At 34.8% G+C, this 11951-nt stretch overlaps 1 protein-coding gene across 2 annotated transcripts; it reads left to right on the top strand.

The window, feature by feature from the left end:
* The first annotated feature begins 1384 nt into the window (after positions 1-1384).
* On the top strand, positions 1385-6584 carry LOC141711990 (U4/U6 small nuclear ribonucleoprotein PRP4-like protein). 2 transcript variants are annotated; one of them, XM_074514734.1, is made up of 6 exons: positions 1385-1478; positions 2039-2965; positions 3944-4397; positions 5262-5459; positions 5569-5650; positions 6258-6584. In XM_074514734.1, exons 2-6 carry the CDS (start codon positions 2052-2054, stop codon positions 6356-6358), a joined length of 1749 nt encoding a protein of 582 aa, XP_074370835.1. In that variant the 5' UTR covers positions 1385-1478; positions 2039-2051; the 3' UTR covers positions 6359-6584. The 2 variants fall into 2 exon arrangements, with proteins under 2 accessions (XP_074370835.1, XP_074370836.1); XM_074514735.1 differs by having other exon boundaries at positions 1392-1478; positions 2044-2965.
* The last annotated feature ends 5367 nt before the right edge of the window (positions 6585-11951 follow it).

Below are 11951 nucleotides of genomic sequence, written 5' to 3'. Positions count from 1 at the left end.
CGACTAACTAAATTTTTATCGAACCTGTGAGAATTTATACTCAAGTGGTATTACTTATAATAATTAGTTATATTTAAAATATTTATTTATTAATTTCAAGTATACAATAAAAGTAATATGATTATTATATTTATAATATTATTTTAATTATGATAATATATTTTATATTTTTATTAATGATAATAATATAACATTATTATATTTATGTTAATATTTTAAAGTAAACATTATAAAATACAAATAAATAATCATTACGATTTATTGCAAATATAATAACATAATTAAAAATGAATTAACAAACATTAATTACAAATAATAATGACATGACATTTAATATTTGAAAAAATAATTAACAATAAAATAATATTTTTACGCTTAATATGACACAACATTATTATTTTGTAAATAAAACATCTATACATATAATAATGATATATATATATATGTACATAATTAGTATAATGTATTATAATGTATTTCAAAAAGTACCTTAAATATTGAAAAATGATTTAAGGTTGTATGTTACATGTCATAAATAAAAACAAAATTTAGAATAAGGTTTGAGATATGATTAGGGTGACAATTAGAAGATTTCAATCGAGAGATGGTATGGATTAATTTATATGATCGCACAAAAATCAATGTAACGTGTGTATCTTTCTTTATCTTAAATTATAACTAACATGACCTTCCGTTAGATTAATTCATATTTTAGATGTTCAATATAATAAAGTAATACGTAAATTTTAACATAAATCTTATAATAAATTCATAAATGTGTGATTTAACTTTCCGTACTTTATATTTGGAGGGGCCGAAATTTTTAATTTACAATATAGTGATGAAACATTACTTTTGGGCCTATTTGGCAATACAGCTTATCGACGAGTGTTTGTCGACCCAATTTATAAGCTGAATTTACAACTTATAAGCTGATAAGTTAAATGTTAGTAATTACGTATTTTTTCTTAATTTATTTTAATTTTTCGCTGATTTATTAACCTCGGTTATAAAATTTATATTTTAAATGTTAATCTAACTTAAAATTTAAGAATTTAGATAATTATATTTAATAATTATATATTTTAATTTATTTAAGAGAAAAAATTTCTAACTTATAAGTAAAATTATCTAAATACAAACACTTATTTAACTTATAAGTATTCTTTTACTTATAACTTATAATTCACTTATTTATTTGAAGTCGTAAATTACTTATTTTCAGATTTTTCAAAGAGCATTTTATATTTCAAAAAGTATAGAAAACATTTCTGTTTGATTTTTAAAAATCGGCCATTTTATTATAAAATTGAAATTTCGACTACTACAAATATAAAGCAGATAAAGTTGGGTCACCGTTTTGTAATTTATTCAAAAACTTATTTTAAGGCTGTATTCAAAACCTCCGCCCCTAATTGGAATTGGGGATTTAGGGTTTTTCGACTACATCCTCCCCTCGCTTTCTACTTTGAATCTCCGTAAGTTCCGTTTTTATTCTTCTCCATGTATTTATGTACTTGCATTTTGATTTCATACACACTCATGTCAAACTAGCTATTATCACACACACATGTTTGTGTGTATGATTTGTATAATCTCTTTGTGCATATTCCAGTTGATTGCGTTGTTTTATCTCTCATTAAAACCTCAATTCATTAATACTGTATTTTTTTAATAGACAGCACCACTTATAAAGTATGGATTAATCGGTTTCGTAATAGTATGTGGATCAGTGGATGCTTCTGTTTCGTTAATAGCTACCTTCGTAAACTTGTGCTGGACTGCAAACTTGTTTAGATCAGTGTTCACTTACTTTTGATGGTAATATAGTACGGGAAAATGTCGTCTACATTGATGTGGTTATCTGGTAATACGTATCGTTGATTGAATTCCTACCGTTATAAGTAACTGTGGAATAATGTAGACTCGTCAGGGAATAAGTAGACTCGTTATATGTATAATATGGCTTCTTTTGTTGGATGAAGTATTGTGTTCGGTTGTTTTTTTTTATTTGACTTTTTCTGTGAACTTTTGGCAGATCAGGTATCATCATGGATATAGACGAGGATAACTCTGTTTCAGTTGCACCTACAGAACCTTCTCCTGATGGTCAGACTGCTGCTTCTGCAGTTCCGTTAATTCCGGTTCCAGTTGAAGTGGTTCAACCTGCTATTCCCCCGATAATTCCGGTTCCCGTTTTTCCAGTTATAGCTCCGATACCGCCAGTTATAGCTCCGATACCGGGAGTTACTCCAACAATTCCCCGGACATTGGCACCTCTTCCTCCCCGTCCTCCCATCCCGAGACCACCTCAAGCACAAAACGGTGACATAAGGGGCAGTGATACAGATTCCGATCAGGATGATTCTGGAGCTCAACGGACCACTTCCGAGTATGAGATCTCAGAAGAGAGCAGATTAGTTAGAGAAAGGCAGGAAAAAGCTATGCAAGAATTTTTGTTGAAAAGACGCGCTGCTGCCCTTGCAGTGCCAACCAATGACATGGCTGTACGAGCTCGTCTACGGCGGCTTGGTGAACCTATGACTTTATTTGGAGAAAGAGAGATGGAAAGACGTGACCGTTTGCGGACGCTCATGGGGAAGCTGGATTCTGAAGGAGAGTTAGAAAAGCTAATGAGAGTTCACGAAGAGGAAGAAGCTGCTGCAGCTGTGTCAATAGCAGATGGAGCAGAAGACGAAAATGTCCAGTATCCTTTCTATACAGAAGGCCCAAAAAATCTTTTAGAAGCCCGAAAAGAAATCGCCAAGTATTCTTTAGTGAGAGCATCTATGCGTCTTCAACAAGCAAAAAGAAAACGGGACGATCCTGATGAAGATTTAGATGCAGAGGTTAATTGCGCTTTGGAGCAAGCTGCAAGTTTGAACCTTAATTGTGATGAGATAGGGGATGATCGGCCGCTGTTTGGATGCTCCTTTTCACATGACGGGGAGATGCTTGCTACCTGGTACAATCTCATTCCTTTCCTTTTCCCTTAAATAGTTAGACTTATATTGCACTCTGAACACCATGTTATCTCTAATTCGTATGATTGGTGTATCCAATTAAGTTTTTTGATGCTAATATTCGTCCATTATGTTTTGTTAGACTTTTTAGAAAAAGTTTTCACATACCAAGGAGGGTCGTTAACACATAAAACACATTAAATGTGGTTTTCATTTTATTTCCACACTCTTGTTATTTAAACAGGAAAAAGAAAGAGATATACATTAAGTAGGGGCATTTTGTGGAAAGTGGGTCATTGAATGCACTTTGAATAGATAAAACGTCCATCAAAGGGAATTGTTATAGAAGTCTAGAACGTCGTTTAAAAAGGAATGGAGGAAGTATATAATATGGGCTTGATATATCTGTTATGCAGTTTTTATCAAAGAATGACCATAGAAACCCTTTAGCTAGAACCCAATATATATATGTATCTTTCAACTTCGAACTATTTATTTATTAAATAGCATAATTAGTTTAACTTTCTAGCAGCGTCTAGGTAGTAATTAGTTGTTCTATTCGAGTCATTCAAATTTTTAGCGTTTAGCGACTTGACACAAATTCTACATTTATAATTCATATTGTAGTATAAGATTTTACTTGGTCATGCTTAATTTGAAATAATAACTTGTGATGAGTCATTCTATCTAAGTTATCTAAACAAATGTTTAATTTATAGTGATGTGACAAAATCTTACAGTTAAGTCATATTGTTGTCTGAAATCTTAACTTGGCATGCTTTATTTTAAAAGTATTGTTTAAAGTACTTATTTTGATAAGATTGTTTAAAGAACTTGATGACATTAGTAACCTTTAAACACTAATGCAGCCCCTCGCTCGTATTTTTTAACTATGATACTTTTTTTTTTTGCTAAATAACTATGATACATTTTTGTTATCTACAAACTAATTTTTGTTTTTTACATAATTTCTTCTCCAGTGCTTTAAATGGAAATGCAAAGATATGGAGCATGCCTCAGGTGAGAAGGCTTTGTACTTTGAAGGGGCACACAGTGCATGCTACTGATGTTTCTTTTTCACCCATTAACAATACTTTGGCTACTGCATCTGCTGATCGCACAGCAAAGTTGTGGAATAGTGAAGGCGTGCTTCTGAGAACTTTTGAGGGACATTTGAATCGCCTTGCGCGCATTGCATTCCATCCATCAGGCAAGTACTTGGGTACAACTAGCTTTGACAAGACCTGGAGATTATGGGATGTTGAAACTGGTGAAGAGCTGCTTCTGCAAGAAGGTCACAGTAGGAGCGTGTATGGACTATCTTTTCACAAAGATGGATCTCTGGCAGCATCTTGTGGGCTTGATTCACTTGCTCGTGTGTGGGACCTTCGCACAGGGAGAAGTGTTCTTGCCTTGGAAGGTCATGTTAAGCCAGTGAGTATTCCTTACTTCTTCAGCATAGCATTGTAGTAGAGCTGTAGATAAGCTGACCCGAACTCTAGTGATCATGTTCGGTTAGTTAAAATATTGTTCAGCTTGAGCTTGAATCTGAGCAAAAAAACTTCTTGAGCTTGGTTCATTTAAAAAAAGTGTTATCACGGACTCTTTGCAAATAGGCCGTGAGCATTTCATGAACATTGCTGACAAGCTTGTTTGTTTTCTTTGTTTACGAACATAAAGAAAAAAGTATTAAAATATAATAAAATAAAAGCTGCAAACTAATGAAATAAAATAAAATTTGTTAACTATTCAAATAACTTTAGGTTCCATCAGGAATAGCATCTTCCATTACCAAAAGAATTGTAGGTGTAGTTTAATATATTTTACCTTAATACTGTAACATAAGTTATAGTTCAGTTATGATTATATATATTCCACCTTCATAGTGTAGCATAAATTATAGTTCTATGAACATTAATAAGAGTAAATAAAATTGACTATCAAATTAATATATTATTACACAATTAGTTTATAATTGAACCTATTCACTAGTTGAACTTGTTCATGGCCCTACTTCTTGAGTCTGTTTACGCACTATTATTTACGTTCCCAAACCTGTTCATGAAATTTTGAGCTGATCTTTACTGTGATCAAGTTCAGCTCATTTTTAAATTGAATCTTAAAATCATATTCAAGCTAGGCTCGTTATGAGCTTGGATTTTCTTGTAGGATCTGAACTCTCAACTATTTGTCAGCGTCTAAGCTCATTTGCATCCCTAATCGTAGCCAATTTCTTCTCCTAGGTGCATTGCATAGAGATGGTTATGAACTGATTAGTTAACTTTTGGTTCTATTCAGATTTATGGTATAAGTTTTTCTCCAAATGGCTATCACTTGGCTACTGGTGGTGATGATAATACCTGTCGAATATGGGATCTGAGAAAGAAGAAATCCCTGTACATAATACCAGCACATTCAAAGCTTATATCTCAAGTCAAATTTGAGCCTCAGGATGGATACGTTCTCCTAACTGCTTCTTACGATATGACAGCGAAGGTATTCCTCTCATCAAATTAGTGGTCTTTTAAGTTGGACCTGAAACATTTCTTATCTTCATTGCTAAACAGTACAGATTTTCACAGAATAATAGAACTTCATATTTCAGGTGTGGTCATCCAGAGATTTCAAGCCTGTGAAGACGCTGTCTGGTCATGAAGATAAACTTTCATCATTGGATGTAGTAGCAGGTGCTTTATCAAAAAATTCGATATCACATTAAGTGGATAAGTTTGCCTTTATACATGTAGTAATGAGGAAGCGAGTAGTATAGAACCTAGGAAAATCACAACCAAACGCAGGACTTAGTTATCCTTGTCAAGTTATGCATAGCTGCTTTCAATTGAGACATAGAGCATAGAAATATATTTTGTATCAAGTCATAAATGTGTTACAATAACCATTTTGAAAAGCGATTATGAATTTTGTAAAGAAAAATACGGCTGTGCAAGTGTTATGAAGACTAATATTGCTTGTGCAGGTGTTATGAATACTAATTTTAGTTGTGCAAGTGTTTGAATAGTATCAGTATTATGAATTCTGCAAGTGTTCACAAGAATTTGTTCATGGGAAGTGGTTTGGTCGATTATGTCGTGGTATAATAGATTAATAGCACTTATGCTCAATAATAGCAGTAATGAGTGTTATTTTATTGAAATGCAGTCTTCTGTATGTAGATCATCTGGTGTAAAAAGTTTTGTTTTAACTGAAATTTCTATATGTAGATCATTTGGGTTATTTCTTGAAGCTTCTCTTTCATCTGCATTATAGTGCTAATATGTCATGTTTATGCTGCAGATGGCCAGTATGTCGCAACAGTTTCACATGATCGTCACATCAAGTTGTGGTCGTGTAGAGACATGGAAAAGGCTGCCGAAAAGGGTATGGACATTGATTGACTCTTGACTTCTAGTTGGATTGGTTGAGGAGGATCTAGGGTAAATCCTAGCAACGACTAAAATTTTGTAAGCGAGAAGTTGTAATTTTATCATTGCTAAATATTGTTGAGTTGAGAATCTCGTAAATCTGATATAACATATTTGCAAAACTTGTGAACTTTAAATTTTGCATTTCGAATTGGTACTTCATCATGTGAATTATCTATTGTAATTTCTTTGCCTTTCATTTATACTCTACTGATAAAACTAAGCTTAATTGCTTGTTGGCCTCAATGCCTTGACCTATGGGCAATGAGGTAAGCATTACACCCAGTCATGTTCATATTTTCAGCATGCTCTAGCAAAAGTGAGGTAAGCATTACACCCATCTCATGTTCATATTTCCAGCATGCTCCAAAAATAGTGGCTTAGACTACAAAAAGATTACAATGCAGGACCTTTTCAGTTGTGGACTGTGTTTTTCCGGCCTTGTGCTCTGCCTCTGGATATGACCTTAAAACGCCTATCTGTTCTTTCCTTCTGCATTTCTGCGCTTGATATAAAATCATTAAGAATATAGGAATTTCATATTAAGAGTCGGGGCGATGTATTCATCATGACCCGTATTTATCATGATTTATGTTCCTATCAGTATGACTTTTTTGTTGAAATATTGTGCAAACTTTCAGAAGGTTCCAGAAAGACTGTGAAGGTATCATGAAAGTACTAGAATTGTTAAGATAAATTATGTATTAGAAGGTTCTTGAATATGTACTTGAAATTAATAACCATCTAGAATATTCTACTAGGCTCATGCACTTAATAATCATCTAGAAAATTCTGTTCTAGAAAATTCTTGCTGCTACTATAAATTGTACTCTGCAGATTTGTATCATTAGAACTCAGAAATCAGATTATATTCAGAAATAATTTCCTTGTTCTCTCTTGTGTTAAACAGCAGTGTGTGTTTTCTGTGCATTTTCTGCCTAGTTCTTAAGTCTGATCTTGGGCTGCAGCTAAGTGTGTCTACTGCATATAGAAGAGAGTATTCCTAATTCTCTCAACTTGGTATCAGAGTTGTGTATCAGCTGTTGTGCTCAGTAAAGGCTGCTCGCAAAAGGAAGGCAGAATATTGTTTTTTTAGGCAGAAAATCTGTTGTTTTGTTGCTGGTATTTGTATTCCAGGAGATGGATATGAATGGTGGAGCTCTGAATCAGTTTGGCATGGAGAAGCTAACTAACAACAATTATCAATACTGGAGGATGTGCATGAAGGCGTATCTCCAGAGACAAGATCTTTGGGATATTGTCGATGGAGGCGATACAGAATTGCCTCAGGATAGCCCTGAAAATTCAGAAGTACGAAGGAAATGGAAGATTAAGTGCGGGAAAGCCTTGTTTGCATTACGAGGCTCTATTCACAAAGATCTAATTGGTCATATTCGAGATAAAGAGAAAAGACGTTTGGGAAACATTGGAGAAGCTTTTTACAAAGAAGAACACGGCCGGACTTCAATTTTTGGAGAACGAGTTGGCAAATACAACTCAAGGGAGCATGACGATTGCTCAATATTTTCAAAAAGTGAAGAATTTATGTGCTGAAATTTCTGAACTTGATCCAGATGAGCCTATCAAAGCCCGAATGCGAAGATATCTTATTCGTGGCATAAAGAAAGAGTACACCCCGTTCTTGACTTTGATTCAAGGATGGGCAAATCAACCTAGCATCGTCGAATTGGAGAATCTGCTAACCAATCAAGAAGCCTTGGTAATGCAGATGGCGAAATCTTCAATTTCAGAAAATGATGAAGTATTGTTCGCTAGAAAACAAAGGCATCATACTTACAATTACAAGAGTTGGAAGGCAAATAATCCCAAAGGAGCAGCTGATTGGAAAAGGAGTTCCAACAGTGAGGAACAATGGAAACTCAAGGATTCAAATGAGCGCAGAAGCTGGCCAGGGAAGAACTTCAATCAAAAGGAGAGGAATTCTGACAATTCGCAATACGAGGTCAGGAAGAAAATAATATGTAACATGTGTAGTAAACCTGGACATATAAAGAAGTTCTGCAGATCAAGATTCGTAGAATGAAACGCAAGTGTTTCTCAAAACGAGGAACATTCAAATGATTGGGGAACTTGTCTTTCAACCGAGACGACAAATTTGAAGAACTTTATACATGAATCAGCTTTAACTTCTCTTGATAAAGGCAGAAGAAGGTTTTGCAACTATCGATTATTCAAAAGATTGGATAATTGATTCAGGTTGCTCTCATCATTTAACAGGTAATGATTCTTTACTTTCACAACAAAAGGAATACATCGAAAATAAAGCAATTGTGACAGCAGACAACTCCATTCATCACGTTGAAAGGGAAGGAAATGTAAAGGTTAAGGCAATGCAAGGACCAGTAAATCTAACCAGTGTATACCATATTCCAGGTATGACAAGAAATCTGATTTCTGTTTCCCAATTAACAAATTCTGGTCGATATGTGTTATTTGGTCCAAATGATTTCAAAATTCTGGAAAATTTCAAAAAAATTGATGTTGTCACGGTGCTAAAAGGAAAGAGAGTCAAGTCTCTATATATTTTGTCGGCAAATGAAGCTTTTGTGGAGAAAACAAATCGTTTGGCACATGTAAGCTATGAGAAGCTGAAAAATATTTCAGCCAATAACATTGTCAATGGGCTGCCTAATTTGGGAAGCTTTAATCGTGAAGTTGTTTGTGAAGGATGCCAATATGGCAAAGCACGTCATCTTCTGTTCGAAAAATCTTCAATAAGAAGTACAAAACCTTTGCAGCTGATTCATTCTGATTTATTAACAAGCAATGTAGCAAGTTATAGTGGACTTCACTATATGCTTGTAATTGTTGATGACTATACGAGATTTTCATGGGTTTTCTTCATGAATGAGAAGTCTGAAACTTTCTCAATCTTCAAGCAATTAAAGAGGAAGGTTGAGGGGGAGTTTTGAAGAAGGATCAGGTGCTTGCGTACCGATAATGGAGGGGAATTTACATCAAACGAGTTTGCTGATTTCTGTGACAGGCATGGAATAAGAAGATAATTTACACGTCTACAAACATCGCAACAAAATGGAGTTGCTGAACGGAAATTAAGGCATTTACAAGAGGTGAGTAGAAGTTGGATACATGCAAAAAGTCTTACTCAAGAATTATGGGCAGAAGCCATGCGATGTGCTTGTCATGTGATAAATCGTTTACCCTCAAATGTTATCAACATGAAAACTCCTTACGAACTTCTCTATAAGGAGAAGCCCTCAGTTTCATATTTCAGAGTCTTTGGCTCTACATGCTATGTTCACATTTCTGATCAGCTGCGTGCCAAAATGGATCCTAAGGCAAAGAAATGCGTATTTGTGGGCTATGATCCTAATAGAAAAGGATGGCGATGTATGGATCCTGAAACACTCAAGGTTGTGACATCAAGAGATGTTGTATTTGATGAAACATCGTCTTACTATGTACAACATATATTAACGAAACTTGCAGATCAGCCAAACGATGAAAATAAATATATACAAGACAAAATAAATGCTCCAAGTCCAACCATACCTCACGATGATTATGCAAGTGAAAGTGAGGAACATTATGAAGAAGATAATGGAGATCAAGGAAGTGATCAGCTGTCTCGAAGATCACAATGAACACGGAAGAGGAATGAAAGATACACTGACTACACTATTGGAGCTGAATATGATAAGATTACGGAATGTTTTTTTGCTGGCCCGGTTGATGAATCTGAACCATCATCATATGAAGATGTCAAAGGAAATCCAGATTGGGAAGTTGCTATGAAAGAGGAAATATCATCACTACATAAGAACGAGACATGGGTTCTAGTTCCCAAACCTGAAGAAGTTAAACCAATTTCTTGCAAATGGGTTTACAAAGTCAAACGTAAATCCGATGGAAGTGTAGATCGATATAAAGCGAAGCTTGTAGCTCGTGGTTTCTCCCAAAAATACGGGTTGGACTATGAGGAAACTTTCAGTCCAGTAGCAAAGATGACGTCCGTTCGAGCTACTTTATCTATGGCTGCCTCAAAAGGATGGAAACTTTGGCAACTAGATGTGAAGAACGCATTTCTTTATGGAGACATTGATAGAGAGATTTACATGGAGCAACCTTTGGGGTTTAAATCAAAGAAATTTCCAGACTATGTATGTCGTCTCAAGAAAGCTATTTACGGGCTTAAACAAGCACCACGGGCTTGGTTTGGAAAAATTTCTCAACATCTATCATTTTGTGGTTATTCTTCCTCAAGTGCTGATGCGAGTTTATTCATAAAGAAAGATTCCAAGGTGCACGTTCTTGTGTTATTATATGTCGATGACATGATAATAACCGGGAATGATGAGCAAGAAATCAATGGATTAAAGGATGAACTTGCTATCCGTTTTGAGATGAAAAATCTAGGGGAGCTGAAAAACTTTCTTGGTTTGGAGGTATCAAGGTGCAAGGAAGGTATTTTTGTCGCTCAAAGTCAATATACTAAAAAGATTCTTAAGAAATTTAAGATGATTAATTACAGATCAGCAGCTACTCCAATGGAACAGAACCTGAAGTTAAGAACCAATTCTGGAAAGGAGCTCAAGGATGAAAAACAAAATATATCGCACTTTGGTTGGAAGTTTGATTTATTTGACAATCACAAGGCCAGATATATCATTTCCGGTTGGAGTTATTAGTCAGTTTATGCAAAAGCCAAGGAAACCACATTTGGATGCAGCTAATAGGATACTTCGTTATCTTAAGAATACAATGAACTACGGGCTGATGTATAAACGAAGTGCAGAAATTTTACTCCGTGGATTCACTAACGCAGATTGGGCAGGAGATCCCTCATCAAGACAATCCACATCAGGCTATTGTTTTGACCTTGGATCAGCTGTGATATCATGGTGCAGCAAGAAGCAAGCTACCATAGCCCTATCAAGTACGGAGGCAAATATAATGCTGCCACACTTGCTGCACAAGAGTGTGTGTGGTTAACAAGATTAATTGAGGATATTTCTCATGGTTCTATGTGAACGGTGGAGTTATATTGTGACAATATGAGTTCGATTCGACTAGCCTCAAATCCGGTATTTCACGCAAGAACTAAGCACATCGAAGTTCACTATCATTTCATACGAGAGAAGGTGCGCAAAATGAGATTGATCTTATCAAAGTGGATACCAATGAACAACTTGCTGATATATTTACGAAGTCTTTACCTATGGCGAAGTTTGAGTTTGTTAAAGCCCAACTTGGTTTAGTATCCGAAGTTCATACAAAGGGGGAGTGTTGATATATTGTGCAAACTTCCAGAAGGTTCCGGAAAGATTGTGAAGGTATCATGAAAGTACTAGAATTGTTAAGATAAATTATGTATTAGAAGGTTCTTGAATATGTACTTGAAATTAATAACCATCTAGAATATTCTACTAGGCTCATGCACTTAATAATCATCTAGAAAATTCTGCTGCTACTATAAATTGTACTCTGCAGATTGTATCAAACCAGTTAATAAAAAAAAGTGTTACCATGTTCTCTCTTGTTTCAAACAGCAGTGTGTGTTTTTTTTAAGAAAAGTACTCTGCCT

Source organism: Apium graveolens, chromosome 3, assembly GCF_009905375.1.
Source record: "Apium graveolens cultivar Ventura chromosome 3, ASM990537v1, whole genome shotgun sequence".
NCBI lineage: Eukaryota > Viridiplantae > Streptophyta > Magnoliopsida > Apiales > Apiaceae > Apium > Apium graveolens.
Note: the sequence above shows the minus strand (reverse complement) of the source record. Positions and strands in the feature narration are given on the sequence as shown.